At 48.6% G+C, this 22,866-nt stretch overlaps 1 protein-coding gene across 1 annotated transcript in view; it reads right to left on the bottom strand.

Moving 5' to 3' along the window:
- ATP6V1C1 (ATPase H+ transporting V1 subunit C1) overlaps nucleotides 1-22,866 on the bottom strand; it is a 1,238,716-nt gene that overhangs the window by 1,126,833 nt on the left and 89,017 nt on the right. The window contains exon 2 of the mRNA XM_069621464.1: nucleotides 7,087-7,245. Coding sequence (XP_069477565.1) covers nucleotides 7,087-7,227 — 141 coding nt within the window. The 5' untranslated portion in view covers nucleotides 7,228-7,245. The remainder of the gene's footprint in view (nucleotides 1-7,086; nucleotides 7,246-22,866) is intronic.

Raw genomic sequence — 22,866 nt, 5'->3', positions numbered from 1 at the left:
AGGTCTTCACACCAATGTTAAATCACAAACGTTTTCTATAACATTCCCTGACTCCAACAACTCTCAGCTATTCAAACACTCACAACTAACTTAATGTCAAAGGATTAATACCACTATGGACTTCAAGTCCCATAATGCCTGTGGTATTGGGACAAGGAAGAAGGGTCAGGAGAATCAGAAGTGGCATTGAACCAACTGTGCAGTCTAGTCATTATCCAGCAAAGCACTTGAGCAGGACATTTAAATCCCATAATGAGTTGCAGCTGAGAAGAGACGTGGAAATAGTGGCAGAGGCAGAAGCAATCCAAAGCCCAGAGATTGCCAGGGAAGCAGAACGTAGAACGCCAACGGACAGAGGCCCGGAAAGAAAACGCAGGCAGCATTGCCGAGTGTGCGCAGCAGGAAGTGGCATTGTCGAAGGTGGAGGAAGAAACCTAGCTGGTTGGGAGACATGCTCGCAACCCGACATGAGCTGCTTCAGCGTGCCGGAGGACACAGAAGCCCTATGGAGCTGGTAGAGCTCCGGAACAGAATGAAGTGCAGTCTACAGATGTTAGGCTGGAGCGGTCATGGAAGGAGGGAGAACGCAGAAGGTCCTCAGCAGCAGCCACAAGGGAAACAGACACCAGAGAAAACTGGTGAGATGGCCTACAATTAAAGGTGACCCTAGGGTGCCTCAAACAGGACACTCGGCAGTAGATAACAATTTTGAATATCGAACCATTAAAGTAAAGAGTCGAAAAGGGCGCAACTCACCTTTTTGTGGGTCACCAATTGGAGAACTGTAGCCCACACTACCAACAGCCAAGGGGCTATAAAAAAGTAGTGAAAAGGCAACCAGTGCGCAATTCCCCCTTCTTTGGTATACCAACTTGGGGAAACCATTTCCAACAGCCAAGAGGCAGTGAAGAAGTAATAATGGGGGAACTAAGGCACTGTGTGGTCTTCAAAAAGTACAGCTCTGTGCACTGCTTTGCCATGTTTCCTCTATGCTCCCTGTGAGGGCCTGGGAGTAAGACGGGAACAAGGGTGGCATATTATTTGATAAAAACCTTTAGTCAAGACAAAATACAAAGGGTTGGAGAAAGTCCTACCTGACCCTATCTCTATAAGGGGTTTCCCTGCTTCTGCAAAACAAACTAATGTTGATGATGTCAGCGTCAGGATGTTCAAATGATAGTCCACCGTCCTGGGTCCAAAATCTATCCCATCACTCACAAACTAAGCTTAGGAAAATGGTGAAAAGGGAAATGTCTTTCGACTGACAACCTGCAGCCTGATATTATAGTGCCAAAATAAAAGTTCAGAAATGGAGTAGAAAAGCATATCGGTTCCATAAGGCTGGGGTTGATTAGCTTTCCCCAAAAGCCTTTTCAATATTAGACAAAGTAGGTTTCTTTACAGGTTCAAAAGAGATGTAGGGGAGCAAACAAAAGTTCCATAAGGTTTGGGGTTTAATTCTCTCTTTTAAAGGCCTTTTCAGTTGCTCCAAGTTTGTTCTTTGTGCGTAGACCCTGCCTCCCAAGGCTGACAAACAAAAAGAGCTTGGTCTTCTCTCCCAAGCTGTGCACAAGTTCCAGAAGGCTTAGGTTTGATTCTGGTTCCCCAAAGCCTTTCTACTGTTGCATAAGGTTTATTCATTGTGAGAATACCCGTTTCCCAGGGCTGCAACAAGGTAAAATAGCCTGGCTCTTTCCCCCAAGTGGTGATGCAAATAATGTTCTCAATTGTTGTGGGTCCCAGACCCCATTAACAATACCCCTCTTCTTGCCCCACTCTCTTGCCGAGTAGGGTATGCCAGGTTCCTCACTTTCCAGTTTTGACTCTTCATGCACTTTCCCCCACAGCCTTGGTTTACTCTTCTGCCAAGGTCTCTGAGTGTTCTTAAAACCTACAAGTTTGTATTCCTCTTGAATATAGTTTGGGGTACTCTTCCCCCAGCCAGGGTCCCAGATCCCCTTCATGTATTCACTCAACACTTTTGTTTTCCAATCTCTCTCAATCTCACAGCCCTGGTGTACTCTTCTGCCAGGTCTGTGAAGGTCGCATGTGTCTTCAATGCTCGGAATTCCCCCTCTCACAAATTGGGGTATCTCTTTCACATGGATCCCAGACCCCCTTCACTTGTTTCTTCACACTATTATCCTGCTTCACTCTTTCCTCACTCAACAGCCCTGGTTTGCTCGCCTTCCAAGGTTTGAGTGTCCTTTATTTCTGCAAAGTGTGTTTGGCTCCCAGACCCTCTCCACTAGGACTCTCAGCCCCAGTGCTTGATCTTCTTTCACTCCACTTTGTGCCCCCATGTGCTCCCTGGGTCTCCCAAACCTTTAGACTAGCCACCCTTGTACCTTTAGGGCTTTGGCAACGTCCCTCTGGTTGTTCGTGGGTCTCCTTTGCATACTTCTCCTTGCAGTCGCCAATTGCCTAGAAGTCAGATCGGCCACCCCGGTACCCGGCAGGTGAGTTTCCTCTGCAACAGTCTGCTTCCCGCTTCATCAGTTACCCACGGGTCTGCCCTCCTCCTGCGCGTAGTCTGCTTCTCCCTGCTGAGTGTCTACGCAGCGCTTGCAAAGAGCACACAAAGCATTGAACAAAGACACTATCTTTCTCTTTCCGCTCTGCCTTTGAATGACAGCTGACCAATCACGCTGTCGAAAAGGCTAGAGGGTGTACCTTTGTTCCTTTTGGCGATCTTTCTTACTCGCATCCTCGTCCTCGTCCCAGTACTACCATTGAATACGGTGCAAGTGTCTTTTTCCTCAATGGGTTCCACTAGAGAAGTATTACAACAGTACTTTGGGGTACTTAGTGGAGGGTACAGAAAAGGAGTTGGAAGTAAAGGCAAGCGGGTTGAAAGGGTACTGTGTTCTCCTTATTTGGTTACTGCTCACGACAGGGTCCTCCCTCCCCATTAGGTCCTCCAACTGAGTAACACCCAGAGGGGGATTATCAGGTAGCTGCCTCCACATCCTGGCATCAGTGAGTAGAAGAGGGGGTGGAGTGCGCCCCATCTAAAACAGTGACAATAGCTTAGTCACATTCACCGATGTGCCCACCTCCTGGCAGCTAGTAGGCCCTTCTTTTTTTTAAATAATGTGTAATACAAAGGTTGCCAACTTTTATATGTCCCAGAACGCTGTAGATTGCCCAATTTATCACAAGGAATTCATGGTTTATTTCAATTCTTAATTATTCGAAGGACGGCCTTACCAATTCTCATACTTCACTTGTTCCTTCAGCTGCCCCTAGCCCACTATCAGCTAATCCTGCCATGTGCCCTGGTGGAGAAAACACTGCAATATATGCCCCATCATTAAAATACAAGAGGGCACTTTATTAACAGAATCAAAGACTAATATATGCAGCATTAGCATGGTGGCTTTAGCAGGGCAGCAAGGCAAAAGACATTTTAGTCAGATCCTATGCTGACCCCATAATAATAAGTGATCCAAGATATAGTGCTTCATGCCAGATTCCACCTGCATCGATAACAGGTTTTATCATAACCCATTTAAATGGTACTGTGACAAATCCCCAGATGTAGTCACTTCTCCCCTGGGGGAGCCCATTCCCATGAGGCCACAGAGGTGAGGCCGCTACCCATTAGTCCCCCTGGGGTGGTATTCAGCAGGTGGATCTCATGGGGAGAGAAGCCCACCATGGGATTAGTGATGACCTGGGGAGAAAATGGTATCCCGATAGCCTAACTAACTCCAACACACCTTCTCGCCCCTCCCACCAACACTTTACCTAGTGTTCCTATATGTTTTTGCCATACCATCAATATAGGAAGTACTGGGACGAGGAAGAGTGTGGACTCCTCAAGGGATGTGTATCCCTTAAGTACTGAGACAAGAGAGGGACCAATTGACTCACTAGAAGACCTCAAGATCAGTACTGGGACAAAGAAGACCTGCAGAAGCACAAAGAGCACTCCTGAGAACTTGAATGGATGGTCCAGTGTTTCCCTAAACCAGATTGGACAGAACCCATTCAAAACAGAAGAGAGAAACCAGGAAAGTGAGGGAAGCCTTCCCTAGATTTCAGGGCTGGGCATGTTAATTGCACTATAGGTCCAGTACAGACCTTCTGTAAACAGCTTTATGCTGCTAAGCTCCAGCGCAAGCCCTCCACATGTTACTTAAGGAGGCTATTCCATCCTTACTGCAGGCAGAATGCCCAGGGACAGAGAAACACACGGGAACTACATTTCCCAGCAGGCTGTATGCCCCACGAGCCTGCCGGCAAGGGAAAAGCCACACCCAACAGAATGCGCATGCGCGGGCCGGCCCGTATGATCCCGCTTGCTACTCCGGCTACCAGAGGGAACGGACGTGTTTTCTAGTGCTCCGTTCAGGGCACGGTGACGCGGGGCATCAGCCCGCCTGAACATTCCCCAGGCCCTGCATTCATATACAGATAAGCGGCTTTATAGACTACTTGTAAGGAACAAGAACTAATACTTTCAGGGGCATGTTCATTACGCAGTAAAGACCACAGTGCATGGCAGACACTAATCCGCTTGTCGAGTGCTTTACAGGCGTGACTGAGTGGATAGAACGCTTCTACAACGTTCTGGGTGACAGCAACCCGGATCGTTACGGTCTACGAGTTACTAACAGAGGATCGTAGAATCACGTGTGCCGAGCCCCGGGTGAAAGCAACCCCGAGCAGCGCGCACTCCGCAAATGTGTCCACATTTGGCAAACAAACAATGCAGCTAATAACGGAGTAACTAGCAAAGCCCCCACTTATTGTTATTTTCGTCTTTTCCAGCAGAACTTCCCCTCTGAACATTCTGGACTACCCAGACCGCTCCAAGAGGACCTTGGACTACGATCCGCAACTAAGTGCTTTTTCTTATTTATGTTTCTGATTCTAGGCGATTGAGCACGCTTACGCACTAGAAAGAACTGCATATAATGCGTTAGGTGATTAACATGCGTACATGTGCAACTTACCTGCATGAGGACAATGCAGGAAGAGAGCAGTAGTGATCGCAGGCAAGCTCCAACTTGTGTGATTAGAAGCTCCACTAGAAAGGCTTCTTCCTCAGCTGGGCATATTCAAAGTGAGTGTGTTGCGTGTATAGAATGACAGGGCGGAGAGTGTGAAAGAACACAAGAACAGACCAGCAGTAGGAGCCGAGGAGCAGGTCGCCCTAACTTCCCCCTACCCATCCACAACCTCTCCCTAATCCTCTTCCTAACACTCTTCCTGGTTATCCTGAAACCCTCTACCCATCCAACCAACAGACCCTAACCCTCTTTCCCCAACGGGTTGCGGTTAGCCTGTCGTTCAGACTAGTCCTAGGTGCCAAGACCCAACGGGAAGGCAGGAGTTTGTATTACCTCTGCGCCAGTCAAGATCACTAGCGGACCTGACACTAGAGGAACCGCAAGCGCAGGAGACGCTCAAGCCACTGCCTAACCAAAGGACTTATGGAGAAGTTTACTGGGCAGGCAGAGTTATCCTCAACGTGTCTAGAATGTAGCGAGCATTCCCTGGAGGAACCGCAAGACCGGAAGCAGACCAGAGAACAGGAAGGTCCTTGCTGGGAATGCTGCCCTGCAGGTGGAGCCGTCCCTATCCGGTCCACCGTGGAGTGACCATCCGGAGCCGTGGAGAAGCAGGCGTCCAGGCACGAGAAGCAGCTGGAAGGCGTGGTCAACAGGAGACATTCAGTCGGCGAGGAACCAAAAGCTGCACAGCCGCTGCAGCACACAGGAAAGCAGCAGGGGCCGTGAGAGGAACAAAAGGACAAAGAGTAGATCCCACGATCGACCAAAGCACTCTTTCAAGTACCTGGGTTCAGAGGACAGTTGGTGGGCCTTCAGAAGGGCTGAAAAGTGTCTGAACACGGGTCTTGGGACCTGCACCCTAAGAGTAACCCAAGTCATCTTCATAGTGCCAGGACCTAGCAGGATAGCGAACCGGGTCTTATGCAAAAGGACATGAGAAATGCACAGGTCTGGGACCCGCACCCATAAGACTGGGAGTTCTTGCAAACTGTGAACCAGACAGGAGAAGGGAGGCATTCCCCCTGGTAATCTAGAATTGTGAAAGCAAAAGGGTCAAAGAAGCATGGGGAAGGGAGGCACTCCTGCTGACAGTGTGAACTGCGAAGCCATGAGACATCAGGAGAAGGAAGCCTACCCCATGGAGGTGTATAGCGCAAAGACAAACAGAAGAAGGCCCAGGGAAAGGAGTCATTCCGCTGGCACTGTGGAGGTATTGCATACAAAATACCTGGAGAAGGCAGGCATTCCTCAGGAACCCAATAGTGAAGCAAACTATGGGCAATAAGGAACGATGTTTGAGTTGGAACTTTACAGTATCACAAGCTGGATTTTGTTTATTTTTGGACTAAATGAAAGTGTATGCCAACGGTGTGTCAGTGTCCTCCCTTTGCACTCTTACAATACTCGATGTACAGACGTCAAAGGATGAAATGGATTCAAGATTACAAAGGTCAGGCTAACACTATGACAGAGGCAAGCACTTAAACTTGTAAGCTACCCATACAGGCCACTATTAGTATCATCAGGCAACATGATTAAAAATATCAGACAGCATGACCAGATTTATCACACAGGATATTTGCGGTCCTAATACAACATACACACAAAACCAAAAAGTAGTTTTGTAGCGAGGGAGTCCCCTCCCTTTACAAGTTAAGACAAAGTCCCCTGGCAAGGCACTGAGGATTGCCAGGAGAGCATCTCAAAGGGTTGAACTCAAAGAACTGGTGGTCCCACCCTAGCACCCAATTACTTGGGTCTATTACCGGGTTGTAATACTATGTATGTGTTCAGTGGTACCAGTGGAAAAAAACAGTGCTCATCTTTGAATGACAGACATTACATGTAAAGAAAATATAAAAACTCCATCCAAAACTAGACAATGTTATCTCAAAACATACCCAAGAATTTGAACACTCAGACAGCATATTAATACAAATAAATGAAACTGCAAGTGAAGTGGGTTATGATAAAGTGTTTTAGGGCTTGGTCACCCAATAAAACTGAAAGCTTGCCACCACAAGTCTTTAAACCAGGCGACTGCAGTTGGCAGAGAATCACTCACCTTTAAGTCAGGAATGTTAAACTTTGCATTCGTAGAGAGATTGTTGCTTTTTGTGGTCGCTGCATGTAATTTTTCCCAGGTTTGTTGACACGTTTTCTCCCCTGGAGCGGAAATTAGCCAAAATTCTGTCATGTTTGCCATTGTGAATTGTTCCTAATGCTGCAAAGAAAAAAATAAAATATACAGCATTAGAGTTAGTGTGCCAAAAGTGTAATATGGTGGGACCTGCAATGAGCTCCAATGAGCCCACGATAGCCAAAACACAAAAGTTATCATGTCAGATCACTAAAGATGGCTCACAAAAGCACAAAACGTGGAGGGATGGCATCACTAGGGATTAGGAAAATAAAATTCTTATCAATAAAAGGGACAATCAGCATTTCAGTCCTAGTCTTAGACTTGAACTTTTCAGTGTCACAATATTTAGGGAAGTCCACAGCACAAAAGAGTAGCCACAATAAATCCAAATTGTGCAATACCATTTCCCCATCGCTTGACACAAGAGGAAGAAACTGCCCAGCTGCGAGGCAAGAGTAACATAATATAATGCAAAAAATGAGAACCAAGCAGTAAAATCCAGCAATATTTCCAAAAACAGGTCTGAGAGAGAAATCTACAGTCAACAAGACTTCTGCAGAACTCTCTACTTGTCCCGTCTCCAGTGTCTGCCCAGTCTAGTTTTCTGGGTCAATTCTGGGACTTGTTTTACTCAATCCCCCACACCCCCATTATCCTTGCTTGACTACAAGTATTTGAAAGCAAAGAATAAACAGGGCTGGTTAAGCCACTTCAGAGCTCAGCCTTTCAGTAAGTAAAGTAGTAGCTGCTTTATTCCACAAATACCTCAAATCTAAAAGCTATGAAGTAGCAAAGGGTGTAGTCCAAGCATACAGAACGTTCCCTTCCCTTGTATCTTATGAGTTTCCAAAAGGAAAAAAAAAAAAAGTTATTCAGCCAGCCAAAACACATTCATATTGAAAACACATGTGAGGTCAATGTTCATTTATTATAAATCTGTTTAGTTTTAATGGACATTGCTATTGGTTTGCAAAAGAAAACAAAAACATTTTTTTAAAAACATGAATACTAAGCTATCTTCAGATTTATCAACATTTGTAGCACTGTGAAAAATGTATTAAGAAAAAAGTAAAGTAAACCAGGCATTTAACCAGTGGACTGTTTTGAGAAGTAAGGCAGTCCTTCACATGTGTCAAATTTGTTTTAGTGAAGGGCAAAAAATATTCACTTGATTGCAAAAAGACATTAGACAGAGCAGAAAATAGATCATGGTCACTAAGAAGAATTGGAGCTTAGAATGAATGGGGAGAAGGGCAAAGTCGTACATTTTATGAGAAAGGCCCTATTGAGAAGAAAAAAACAGAGATCGTAATGGACTCCAGCATAGAGAGCAACAGGAGTTTGGAGTTATGTAATCCGCAACCCCCCCGCGCAACAAGCTCCACCCCCCGCCCCCCCCCCCCCCCCCCAAGTATCCACACAACAATGTGAAGAATGTGGACATACAAAGGGGTGGGTGGTATAGCAAGCATACAAAAGGTTTTATAATCCGAGCATGGTTCACTGGACTGTTGAGAAAGAATCATAGCCTAATAAATTTAAACAAATAAATTATAGAATGGGGATGACACCAACCAAGATGATTAGGTTTGGACACCGGTGCACACCTTATAGTAAAAGAGTTTTCAATAATGTTTTTGAATTTAAGTCTTATGTTTTTAGGTACGGGGGAGGAACTGGGATCATGGCACAAAATCCCTGCAAAAGACAAATGAAAGAAAGAAAATTCTACCTAGGAATCCCCCCCGTACGCTGCACACTTTCAATTGTTTGGACAAAAGCCCAATACTGTGGTTCGTTGAAAAATATAATAATGTACTGTACAATTTCAATATAGAAAAATAACACGGTCTTGCACAAAGAATATTTTTAGAAATAAAGTCTATAATTCAATTAAAAAAAATGAGTTTACAAGTAGGTGAACAATCCTGCATCACAGTGTACATGCATTTTTTTTTTTTTTTAGAAAGAATGGAGTCCGTTTTGTTCAGCGACGTGTTTCGAGGATACTTTCCTCTTCTTCAAATGGCCAGTATGGACTCATGTGCGGTGCGTGAAAAGATCACAGTATTAAAGAGTATAAAACAATATATCTTGGTTAAATAGGTGCAGCCGGTATTTGTTCCAGCGGTTCCAAGGATTGTCAAAAGATTAATCCAGAAGCAAACTTAAACTCAGAAGACATCTAAAAAGTAGCGATGTTCGTCAATTAGAAAATGTTCCTTAATATATGGATCGATGTCAACGTGCTGAAGTAGTTAGTCTCCGAATTTCATGGCGATTCCTACTCCATCAGTAATTACACTAGCGAATGCACCGAGATGAGAGTGGATACAGCTACTCCCGATTTCCTAACTGTAACTGTTCATTTAGCACGTTGCCGCGCTGTTTCACCATGCAGATTCTTCAGCTTGGGTGAGAACAATATGGAGGGTCAGCGTTTACTGCCAGCGTCCATGTCAGTTGCTATGGAAAGGAACCAAGATGCTGCTAGTATATATCAGAAAGATTATGAAGACCAAGAGAAGGCTAACCAAGCGGAGCAACGATATGAAGTTAGGCAACACTATAGGTCACATTTAAAAAGAAAGGTCAGAGGGGGTGTTGTTGCGTGCACACGAGATGACAGCCTAGCTGTAGAGCTCTGCTCCAGCTGAAATCCTTTTATCGAAAATATCCTGTTTCGGAGTCACCCAGCAACACTTTTCAGCCTGCTTCATGTGTGGGAAGGAGTACAGATAACCTGTTAGAAATCGTACTGATCTGATACTCCCGGGCTGAGATATCCACCCTGTGAGATCTACACAGTGTGGCGAAGCGGCAGGGGCCGACAGCGGGTACCAGGAGGATTAGACTCTGCACTGTGGTGCGGGTGGCGCTGCTGGGCCGTGTGGGGGAGGAGCATGCATTGCTACTGCCTGGCGATCGGATGTGAAAACCCCTCCTCCCCTTGTATCACGATCTCTCCCGGGCACACACTCCTTTTGCCTCCCAAGACCTGAGCGGGCTGAGACAAACTTTGGGGTGCCCGGGGGAGTGCAGAGACGATCCGCTTGCAACTGGTGAGAGCCATAAGAAACCAGTCACCCGGATTGGGTATTGCAGCGCCTTTCAGCCGCACGTGGATTCCATTTGCGCGGAACCGGCTGGGTGGTCGCGGTCGGCGGAAGCACAGTACTCCGGACTGTTTCAACATACCCAATCCTAGTGCTCTCCCCGACCGACCAGACGGCTGGTAGCAGCACCAGCCAAGGAACGGAGGACTCTCCAGTGCTGCTGCTGCTGCCTGCCCGTACCGTGCTGGGCCTCTCTGTGCCTGGATTTGGCCCATCCCCGAGGCTGGGGGAGGGGGGGGGGACCAGTCGTGCACCCGCATCTGCTGGAGGAAACAGGCTTGGATCTGCCTGACAGTACGTGCACGGCCCGACCACCCCGACTTGCCGCGCGATCGCCCCATCCCTGGAGGTGTGACCCGCCTACTGGATCCTGCCCAGAGTTGGCCGTGCTATGTCGGAGCCCGACCCGGGAGGGGGACAGGAGTCCCACACCTTGCTGACAGTTCTGGACCCGCTGGCCATACCGAATCCCTCGTCAGCCACTCGTTTGGCACCTGCACAGGCCGCGTTGTGCGGCCTGGACTTGGGGACAATACAAGCTGCAGTGGCTGCTGTGCCAACGCCTGTGGGTGCCGCAAAGCGCCCAGCTGGGCCTCAGCATAGACTTGTGCGTGGAGACCCCAGTCTATCTCTCTCTCCATAGTGAGGACGAGGTTGGACCTTGTTACGGACTCCCCCCTTCGCCATCGGCCAGTGGGCTGGGCCATAATACAGACGAATATTGGGGCCCTGTAACAAAGCTGAGTGCCACAGTGTGGTTGCGTCAAGGGCGCATGTTGGGCGACCTTGTAGAGCCGTTTGACATGGCCATCGCGGCGGGGCCAGCGGGGAAACCGCTGACGGAACTGCTGGGTGAGTCCACGAACGTTTGAATTTACTGACATTGTGTGTCCCGAATACTGTGGGGAAGGAGCAACAATATATTGGGCATCTCTGTGTATCTTACCCCTGAGGTATAGCTAGCATTGCTAGACGTGGGAGGACACAATCCACTCTTGGTACCTAGTGGTGCATACACAAAGACACAGAACAAGGTACTGCACTATCAAGACTGGGCCAGAGGCCGAGGCACGACCCGAATGTGAATATTATGATGCAGTGCTGAGAACCCCATTTAACAGGGGATACCAGGAATATATAGCCTGCATTACATCTGGTAGAGGGGCTATAACTGTACCGCGTGTCGTCAATTGGACTACTGCAAGCAATTAATGGTGCTTTTAGCCTAAACAGGCAGCAAGCTTTGCTTGGATCCTTTTACTCCAGATACAATAGGAGGACTCAGTGGCCACGCTGTCGTGTCCCATAGCTGCTACTCTGGACAACTGTCTGGCACCACCAGCCCTGCTCCTTGGACAAGATCCCACAATGGAGCTGCGACCCCGTTCAATTTAATTTGTGCCTTTCCCTCAGGGGGCAAGTGGGCAGCCACGAAACACATTCGCCCAGAGACTCAATGTCCGAATAAGTTGGTATGAAACTGCTCTGTAACACCGACACACACACACGGCTACGGTACAAATATATTTTTAATACGAGGGCGCTCCTTTACAAACAGCCAAGTCCCTGCCACTCTGGAGCCATCCCCCGGTGATCCCCCGGCACCATCCGCCGACACCTCCAGAGATGATCACCTCCACACCACCATGCAGAATGGGTTTCTGTCAATCATTGTAAAACTGGATGACACGGTCTCCACCATTGGATCACTAAAGGCTCGCCTGGACAAGGAAAGTTCTCGAGTGACAGAGGCTGAAGCCAGGATAAGTACCAATGAAGATTCAATTGGTCACAACACCCGGGGCATAAATGTGCTAAAGGGAGAGATGGCCAAATTACGTGGCAAGTGCTATCATCTAGAATCTGGGTCCAGGAGGAATAATATCTGCATAGTGGGTGTGGCGGAATCCTCTAATAAGGGTTCTATGAAAATGCATGTTGAAGCGCTCTTAAAATCCCTGTTTTGAGCTGCATCTTTTTCAGACCACTTCCTTGTAGAGCGAGCCCACCACACTGGCCCCGGTGCCTAAACCTGCAGAGCCTCCCCGCATCATCTTTGCCAAACTATTAAAATACAGAGACAGGGATGCAGTTCTCTGCCTGGCAAGAGAGATGGGGCCCTCCCTAAAGACAGAGATAACATTCCTATTTTTCCATATTTCACCGTTGGAGTACAAGCCCAGAGAAGGTCATATGAGCAAGTCAAAAGACAACTGCGACATGTCCCGTACCCAATGACCTTCCCGGCGAAGCTACAAATACAGCATGGGGGCCGTGCGCACTTTTGTGAACATCCTGCAGCGGCTATGGACTACATCGAGGCTTCAATCCCACTACCGCCACAGGAACGCAGGCATGACCAGAATGGGCCCCCACAGCCTTCTATTAGCAGCAAACACCCTGCCGACTTATCGAGGCTGAACACAATATGCTTTTCTCTTTTGCGATATGGAAGTAATGTGTCTGGGTGGCACTGAACTGAACCACTTGAGTGTTGCCGGACGGGATTCGTCCAGCTGTGGCAGTTGTGAGCCGCACCATACGCACCTCTGGAGAGTTCCGCAAGTTTAATAAGGGATGTCATCATCGTGTTGGAGTTGATGGTGTGGGGGGGGCAGTAGTGAGATGTTTTAACCCCAGCTCCAGGTTGGGCTCATTTGGGGTTGTTAAATGTTTAAAAACTGAGAGTCATGTTGCTCTGGGCATTGTCCGACTTGTTGGTACACATCAAGCATACACGGAATGTTTTTTTTTTTTAAATATTTTTTATTTTCAAAATAAAACAATACAAACCAAACTTGCAGCATTATACATTACAAACTGTAAACATCAATTAATGCCAAGTTACTGCACTTCAACCCCCCCCCCCAAGAGCTTATCAACCTTACAGTTCTGTGTACACTTGGTGTGGCCAGGCGCCGCCCCTCTCAGAAGCAGCAGGGTCCATTTCCGTGCCAAACAGTCCCGTAATTAACATTCTCCAAGCCGCCAGGTTGCCCACTTCTTCCTCCCCACAAACGCTTCCTGCCATACCACCGTTTCAGCCTCCGCCCACTTCTGCAGGTCCCGCCACCATATCTCTATTCTTGGCCCATGGCGTTGCTTCCAACTCATAGCTATCCTTCTCTTAGCAAGTACATACGCCAGGTCTCTCAGTTTCCCGAGATGTTTGGTGTTCCGTGGTCTAGGGAACCCTCCCAGGAGGCAGGCCCAGGCCGTGTCAATGCATAGCAGAACCCCCTTATCTGCTAATTTCTGTGCCACTTCCCCCCAAAAGCCTTCAATCACTGGGCAGGACCAAAACATATGTGTCATACCTGCGTCTTCTTCATCGCATTTCGGGCATGCTTGTCTACCTGCGTTCGCAAACTTGGCTATTTTCTTCGGGGTCATATATGCTCTGTGCGTGATGTACAGCTGTATTTGCTGCAATCTAGCATTCCTGGACACTTTCTTATGGTATCCCATGGCCCGTTCCCACATCCCATCAGTCATCTGTGCCCCCACTTCCGCTTCCCAATCAAGCCTCAAATCCATCAAGTCCTTCCCCACCCGGGTCATCACCACCTCATATAATCTAGAGATCTCATGCCCGCCCTCTGATATATCATATATCGTTCCGATCAGTGCGTCCGGATCTTCCGCTAGCACCGTCTCCGGCCAAGTCTTGCGGATGATCTGTACCAGCCTTAGATATGTAACATATTGGCCCCGTGCAGCCCTGTTTCTTCACCCAGGTCTACGAATTCTCTAATGGCCCCATCCTGCCATATGTCTCCCAATGTGGCCAGCCCAACCGTTTCCCAATATGTCCTGATAATTTTCCTGAGCTGGCTGTCCCCCATAGTTAGGGCGACCAGTGGCACATGCGGGGAACACCGGTACGGGCTCTCAATCAACTGGCACATTCTGCGCCAAATTCTACACCCCAACAGCAACATACATGGGCGTCCTTGCAAGTCCGACCTAGGGACCCAGACAACCTCCTTTAGATAAAACGGGGCGCAGTCCCTCCCAACCAGCCTAGACTCAGGAGTTTCCTCATCAGAGAGCCATTTGGTCACGTATTGCAGCTGGCTGGCCACATAATAGGCCTCAAAGTTCGGCAGCTTGATGGCTCCCCTATCGTGGAAATTTTGCAGTTTCCACAAGGCTACCCTGTTGCGGATGCCGTGCCACAGGAAGTCCCTGCATACACTATCAAGTTTGACAAAGAACTTCCTGGGTATCAAGTATGGTATATTGCTGAAAAAGTGCAAAAGCCTGGGCAGGAAAACCATTTTAAGCATCGCCCCCCGGCCCACCATTGCCAGCGGCAGCTTCTCCCAAAACCGCATACTATCGCGGATTTTCTTTACCGCCGCCTCGGTATTGTGCAAGTGTTCTTCCTTCACAGCATGATATACATCAATTCCGAGGTAGCGGAAAGACTCAGTTGCCCAGGGCACGGGCAACACCGGCAACCGTTCCAGAGGGACCCCAATGAAGCTCCCCAGCGGGAACATGCTCGATTTACTGGGATTACCCGCTATGCCGGACAACTCCGCATACTTTTCCATGACCTCTAAAATGTACTGGAGGTTTTCCTCCGGATACTTCAGGTACAACAACAGGTCGTCAGCATATAGGGATATCAAATGGTTCTCTCCTCCCACCTCGATGCCAACCAAGTCATATTGTTGTCTGAGGTACACCGCCAGGGGCTCCAGGGCCAATATGTACAGCATCGGGGACCAGGGGCATCCCTGTCTGGTGCCTCTGCTAAGTCGTCACCTTTTGGATATCACAGATCCCGTGCGCACCCTGGCCAGTGGCTCGCTGTACAGCAGTTTCGCCCACCTCACGTAGCCAGGCCCAAACCCGTACCCCTCCAATGCCGCCAGCAACCACGGCCACCTCACTGAATCAAATGCCTTAACTGCATCTAGGGACACCACCACCATCTCTACATCACTTCTGTTCCCCTCTTCAATCACCCGGTGAAGTCGCCTGTGATTGTGAGTTATGTTTCTGTTGGGGACATAGCCCGTCTGATCCGGGTGTATCAGTTTACTGATGACCCTTCGTAGCCTGTTGGCCAGGACCGCCGTCAGGATCTTGCTGTCCTGGTTCAACATCGACAGCGGCCTATACGATCCACAGCTTTGTCGGGGTTTATTAGGCTTGGGGAGCGGCACTATCAGCGCTTCTCTGAGCGTTTCCGGTAACCGACCCTTCTCGAAAGATTCATTGAACATTTCTAGCATCGGGGGGAGTATCTCTGCCCCATACACTTTATAAAACTCACTCGGGAGTCTGTCCGTGCCCGGAGTCTTACAAGTGGGCAATCCCTTCACTACCTCCTCCAGTTCCTCTAGTGTAATAGGTGCGTCCAGCTCCTCTCTTTCTTCATCACTAATCCTGGGCAGCTCTATGTCTTCCAATGTACTTCTGATCTCTGCCTGATATTCTCCCCCTTTGTCCTCATACAGTGCTCTATAATAATCAAGGAAGGCTGCATTAACTCCTTCTTGGGTGTCTACCTCCTCTCCGTCCTCTCTAACTATCATCCTGATCGGGGGCCTAGGGGTTTCTCTCTTATATAACCATGCCAGTAGGCGGCCAGTTTTGTCTCCACCCGCATGCTGCCTCTCAACATATTTCCTATAGTTAAGGTTACAGAGCCTTTCCCAAAGCTCCGAACACCGCTGCTGCAGCTCAAGTACTAGGTCTGCGTCCCCTCCTGCCTTGCTACATTCGCGCTCCAATTGTCTCTCCGCCTTCTCTAGCTCCATCAGAACCCCACCCTGCAGGCCCTTTGACTTGGAAATAGCGTCCACTCGTAACACAACCTTGAATGCCTCCCAAAGTGTACCAGCCGAATCTACACTGCCCGTGTTAACCTCAAAGTACCGCTGGATCGCCTCCCTGATGTCCTCCCTAAAAACCGTGTCCCTAAGCGCCTCCGCACGGAGGCGCCATGTAGGTATCCGTGCACGAGGGCGGCCATACTGCCAGGTCAACACTAAGGGCGAGTGGTCCGACAGGACCCTCGCTTTATATTCAATTTGAGTGGTCGCCATCACCACTTCTGACGTGGCAAAGAAATAATCCAATCTCGTGTGTAGGCGCTGTGGAGCAGAGTAGTGAGAATACTGCGAGGTATCAGGGTATTTCAGTCGCCAAACATCCGCCAGCCCAAAGTCGCCCAGCAACGTCTGTAATACTCTGGCCGCCGGGGTGGGCCGATCAATCCTATCATCGGACCTATCTGCCCTTGGGTCGAGAACACAGTTAAAGTCCCCTCCCCAAATGATCGCTCCCCCCACACATGTGCCCAGACGGGTGCATAGGGTCCTGAAGTATGCAGCAGCATTCTGATTGGGGGCATATGTGTTAATAATGCAAACCTCTCTATCCTCTACCAGGGCTCTGAGCATAACCAGCCTGCCCTCCGTGTCCACTTCCTGCCACGTGACTCTGAACGGAACGTGCGGTGCTACCCAGATTAGCACTCCCCTGGCATAGGCAGAGTACGGGGAGCCCACCACCATGCCACTCCACTTTTTCTCAACCAGTTCTAACTTGTGCCGGTTCAGGTGTGTTTCTTGCAATAGTGCAATGTCAATCCTCTGCCTTTTGAGGTACAACATAACTTTATTCCTTTTTAAATAACTATTAAGTCCCCTGAAATTCCAGGTGACAATCTTAAGGTCTCCCATGGCAAGTACGTTCCTCCCTGCCTCCCATGTAGCGACCCCCAACCGCCCAAATGACACAGATAGCGTTTCAGTTCAGTAACTCCTCATATAAGCTCAAACTCCCTTCAACTATATACACAACTAAACCCCAACTTCCCTCCCCTCCCCCCACACGTGCCTTCCCCAACATCACACACCCCAACTGCTGCCCAGCTCCAGCCTCAGAGCTCAGGCACCCCCACATCTAGCTCCGCAAGCACCGGTCGGTGAACGGAGCCCAGTAGGGTGAGGTCACCCTAACGGCCACCCAACTAAAACTATTGTGGGATAGAGAGTATCGCCCCGTAAGGCTCCCGATCAAATAAACATTCACAGTGTCTTGACAAATAGTGCAATCATCTGACCTTCTTTACCGAAGGTGTCACACCGACTATATTCAAGTCCCACGAGCCATGCCATCTTGCGACGCCATTTTACGATTCCCGTATCTCTTCCGAGCCCTTTCTGGGCCGAACTTCTGATTCCTGGGGGCATCCTTGCGCATTGAGCCATCCCATAGCATCCTCCGGGGTTTCAAAAAACAAGGTTTTATGTGCATGGAAGACCTTCAATTTTGCAGGATAGAGTAACATATATTTGTGGGCCGCTTCTCTCAGCCTCCGCTTTACAGACCCAAAGTTCATGCGACTACGCTGTACAGTCAGAGTATAATCTGGATAAGCCGCGATGTTTGCCGCTCCTCTCGTGATCGTCCCTCCTTTACGGAAGTATTCCAGTATCCTCTCCCGGTCGCGGTAGTTAAGGATTTTGGCGATCACAGGCCTAGGCGGGTTCCCCGGAGGTGGCCTCCTAGTTAGGGCTCTATGTGCTCTTTCTACTGCAAATCCTTGAGATAGGGCCCCTCCAGGTATCTCCTGTAAGAACATGGATGCGATGAAATTCGTAGGGTCACGGCCCTCCATCCCCTCCGGTAGGCCCACGATGCGGATGTTGTTGCGACGGGCTCGTCCCTCCGCCTCCTCGGCTCTGCTCTCCAGGTTGCCCATCCTTTGTGTCAGGGCATGCAAGTCGGCCTTATGAGTGGCGCAATCTGCTGTATTCGGGCCAACTTCTTTTTCGAGGGACTCCGTGCGCTCCGCCAGGGCCCTGACATCTTGTCGTAGCAGATGAACGTCCTCTTGGACCTCTCCAACCTTGCGGTCCAGTGCAGTCTTTAGTTCAGTAACGGCCAGTTCCAGCTTTGATTCCCAGGCCGCCCTCAGTTCCACAATCGCCGCCAGGATTTCTTGGTTGGTGCACGAAGACGTCGTGCCACTCCCAGCCAGCGCATCCTTACTCTTGGTAGTGTCCTGGCTCGGGGGAGTTTTAGTGAAATCGTCTAAGGTAGGCTGTTTCACCTTCGGCCGCACCGGCCTGCTCGACATGGCTCAGGAAATCGATCGGTTGCTAAAGTAGCAAGTTTGTGTACAGTGCACCTTCACAGCTAGGCCACCGTACAACTCGCTTCTATTCCAGTCCCGGGCCCTGGTCGGCCATTTTGAGTCGCCCTTTGTTCGCGGAGTCTTTTAACCCGTAGCCACCGATCTCTGTCGCCGTTAATCCTATTCTCTCCAGAAGTTCACAATGCGTGGCCAATACATTCACACACCATCATGTGTATCGTCGGTGGTCAGCGATCCGTCGTACCGCACATATTTGCCCGGATCGTTGCAGGATCTCGGGAGCTCCTCCAGAACGCGTCCTCCTACATGGCTCTCGTAGCCACGCCCCCAAGCATACACGGAATGTTACTGTTCTAGATGGTGCGTAATACACAAGCGAGAGAAGGGATGACAGTTAAGGTGCTCTCCTGAAATGTACAGGGGCTAAATAACCTGGCTAAGGCCAGGAAGTTGACTGCATATGTAACAAGACATAACCCACAGATACTGATGCTCCAGGAGACACATGCGCTTAAAACTACAAATATTAGCTTCCATGCACGCTGGGACACGCTCCGATATTATACGGAATATTCAGCACAGTCCAGGGGGATTCTCACCTTGATTCACCCATCGCTCGGGTTCTGATATTTAGACAGCAAAATAGATGCTCTGGACAGATGTGTTGGTGTGGGGTGAGATATCTGGTCACTCCATAGTACTGTTCAACACGTATGGGCCAAATATGGATGATCCAGAGTATTCCAGATGGTGCTGGACATGCTTACCCCACTGGACGATACTCTAGTAGTATGGTGGGCGATTTCAACACCATATTTGACACAACGTTGGATAGGTCTTCCACAATTCCCCGCAAGCTCACAAGGGCTGAAACCACCTTGCAACAGATAATGTTACAGACTCCCCTGATAGATGCTTGGCGTACACTCCACCTGCTGGACAAACAATACACTTACTACTCCTCTGTCCACGATTCTGAATCTCGTATATAGACTATTGTCTCCTTACATCTCATCTCTTTCAGATACAGTGATGGCGTGCGATTTTCATCCCTGTACTCCCTCAGATCATTCTCCTATATCTCTTAGCCTAGTGCTGCAAGGTCTCATCCCCCCCCCATGGGCCAGACGCTGGAGGATTCCCCCTGCTATCCTCAAAGATCCTAATGTTTGCGAATCCCTTCACTTGGAGATAGAGGAATTTTGATATTAACGAGGGCTTGGTGGGATCCCATGCGACACTGTGGGAGACATTTAAGGTGCAGGTTCAGGGTATCATGTCCAAGACCACCGGGATGCTGTCGTCAGTCAGGAAGGAGCTGAGCCAGTTGGAGTCCCAATTGTCACTGCTTGAACAAGATTACAGCACCACACATAGTACAGAGATCCTTTCCGATATTCATAAAGCACTGGGTGAATTTCATAAATTAGCCGACAGGGAGATCCAATATATGACAACTCCAGCCCGAGCCCATAGATATGGTGAGAGTAACTAAGTGGGTACATTTATGGCCGATATGCTCAAAGCTGAAAGCTACTATAAACCTATTGCTAGTAATCAGTCAGCACAGGGGGAAGTGGTGAACCGGGAGGAAGAAATCAACACCACATTTGCCTAATTTTACAGGACACTGTATTCCAACCGTGATGAGAGGTCTGTCGAGGAGACGTTTGAGTATCTATGGGGACTTGTGGACTCCCGGTCCTTGCCCCCCCCCCCCACACCCTCCGAGGCTCGACTCGCACTAGACTCACCCAACTCACTGGAAGAGAACTAATGCCATAAAAGCCTTAACATCTGGAAGGGCTCCCGGTTTGGACGAATTATATGGGGTGGAATTATACAAGACATTTCATGGAAAACTGGCACCTATTCTGTTGAAAGTCTGGGAGGAGTCCATGGATCGGGGTGCCATCCTGGATTTTATGTGCAAAGCTATAATTAACGTGCTTCTCAAGCCCCGATGCCCCGCACAGGATATGTCCTCATACAGGCCCCTCTCCATGATCAACACTGATGTTCAAGTCTTTGCCAAGATTCTGGCTACCAGGCTCCTCCCTCACATGCCCGCTCTGGCACACCCAGACCATGCAGGGTTCATTCCTATGCGATCCACAGCCCTAAACCTCCATAGGCTGTTCGGGGTGATGGCACAGATCAATCCAATGCGAATGCGGCGATTGCCGCCCTCGACACCGAAAAGGCTTTTGAATCGGTATCCTGGTCCTATTTGTTCATAGTGCTTGAGTGTTTTGGCCTGGGGAGGTATAAGGTGTGTTCGGTTTCTCTACACAGACCCAGAGGCAAGAGTCCTCACTAACCAAACACTTTCTTCTCTTTTTGTCCTTGGGGGGGGCACCAGACAGGGTTGCCCCTTCTCCCCACTTTTGTTTGCCCTCACGATTGAACCAATGGCAGAATTTGTCAGGAAGAACCATGCACATAGAGGCATTAGGATGTAGGCCCTCCACAGATAATATCCCTGTATGCGGACGACACTCTGCTCTATGTTTGTGATCCCGAGGTTAACTTGGAACCCATTATAGCCGATATCCATAAGTTTGAAAGCTATTCTGGATACAAGATCAATGTTTCCAAGTCTGAACTGTTCCCACTCACCACTGTCACACGTAACCTATACAATATCAGCGGATTCAAATGGTCCCCGGTGCGGGTCTGCAACCTGGGTATAGTGGTGTCCAGCGACAAAGGTACACTATACATGGACAACAATGAAGATCTTTTGCAGACACTAATAACCAAACTTCATCTGTGGTCTAAGCTCCCGATCCCACTATATGGCCGAGTGGCTCTTCTTAAAATGGCGGTCCTCCCAAACTACTATACTATTTAGGCAATATCCCCATCTGGCCGGGCAAGCCTTTTTTCCACAAAGCTTCAGTCATTAGCCACTTCCTTCATTTGGGGTTGGGGGACTGCAAGGATGAAATGGAGCAAATTGGCGGAACCATATTCGAGTGGCGGCATTGCAGTGCCGGACACTGCTACACATAACTTCATTGAGAAATATGCTGCTTCCCCCTCCGATCTTCGATCTGTTATGTTCAGCCCTGATCATAAAGACCCCTGCGAGTTCAACCCCGTGAGTACCACTGCACATGCATGGTCCAAAATGTATAAAAGAGTTGGGGTGATGATTCCCAACGACCCGGAGGTCCTGCTCTGGGATTTTCCTGGCATCTCCCCCACGTTCGATAAAACTTTGCAACCGACGTGGGACCCGACCAAGCAACTGAAAATGCGAGATATGTTCCCTGGGGGCACATTTGTAAGCCTGAGTGATTTTGACGCATGCGCATACCATATGTATTGGGCATGTACTTTGACAACTAAGTTCTGGGACGCAGTTGCAGATATCCTTGAAAAGATCACGTTAATCCCTGCATCCCTATCCCCCTTGAAATACTTGTTTGGTGTTATCGGCAAGGTGGACGAGACCCCTCAACGCCTATTTAATGTAACCTGTGTTGTCGCAAAGCATACTGAAATGTTGGAAGGCCACTAACGCACCCCACATGGAGGACTTTCTTCGTGACCTCACCATGGATAATGAATGTGAAGAACAATGTGTACTAACTGTATCAGGGACTTGCCGCCCCAAAACTATCTGGGCTCCTTTTAGAAGCCACCTACATAACATGCTCGCCGATAGTGACTTCTCCCCCTCATCTATGCCATTAACTACTGTTTACTATGCAATATGCAGACTTGAATTGGGATGTTGTATTGATTGTAATATGTATACCTGTAACTTGTTTGCTCTGATGTGACTTTCTACAAAAATAAAGTAAAAAAAATAAAATAAAAAATAAAGAATGGTCACGAATTTCAAGATTGAGTTGATAAGGTACACTAGGAGGTACACTATGAGGATTTAGGAAAGGACTGTGGTAAATTGAACATGGCATGTGTAGCAAAGCTGTGAACAATCAGATTTTTACTCTGGAGGTAAATAGAATTAGATTAGTCAAAATGCTTGGCACCATGGCCATAGTCTGCATTAACTGAGTAAAAGGGGAGTTTGAAATGGAGGTTGAAGAAAGTAGGGTGGTAGCATCTTTTGGCAGCGGTGGTCATGAAATAATTAGCATAGCAAAGCAGGATATTATAGCGAATTCCAAAGTGAAGTGGCAGTAGAGACATGCTGGTGGGAAAGCGGTAAAATACTTGCAATTGGAGAGGCAGAGCAAGGAAGGCTCCAAGATGATAGAATATGATATGGGTATTTATAACGCGCTTAATAACCAGAGGTTTCTAAGCGCGGACCTGGGGATCGAACCTGGGTTGCTCTGTGTCGTCTTGTTTCCAAGGCGAGCACGTTGCCACTGAGCTATCCTCCCAGGACCAAGAGAAGCATGCACTTCTCCGAGTTCCAGTGTAAACTCTTTTGGGGGACAATTCCCCTTTTCGGAGTCTAGATGCAACTTAATGAATCAGGATCTT

The sequence above is a fragment of the Ambystoma mexicanum genome, chromosome 5q (genome assembly GCF_040938575.1).
Source record: "Ambystoma mexicanum isolate Mex_15411 chromosome 5q, UKY_AmexF1_1, whole genome shotgun sequence".
Lineage (NCBI taxonomy): Eukaryota > Metazoa > Chordata > Amphibia > Caudata > Ambystomatidae > Ambystoma > Ambystoma mexicanum.
This window is presented reverse-complemented; position numbering and strand designations above follow the sequence as displayed.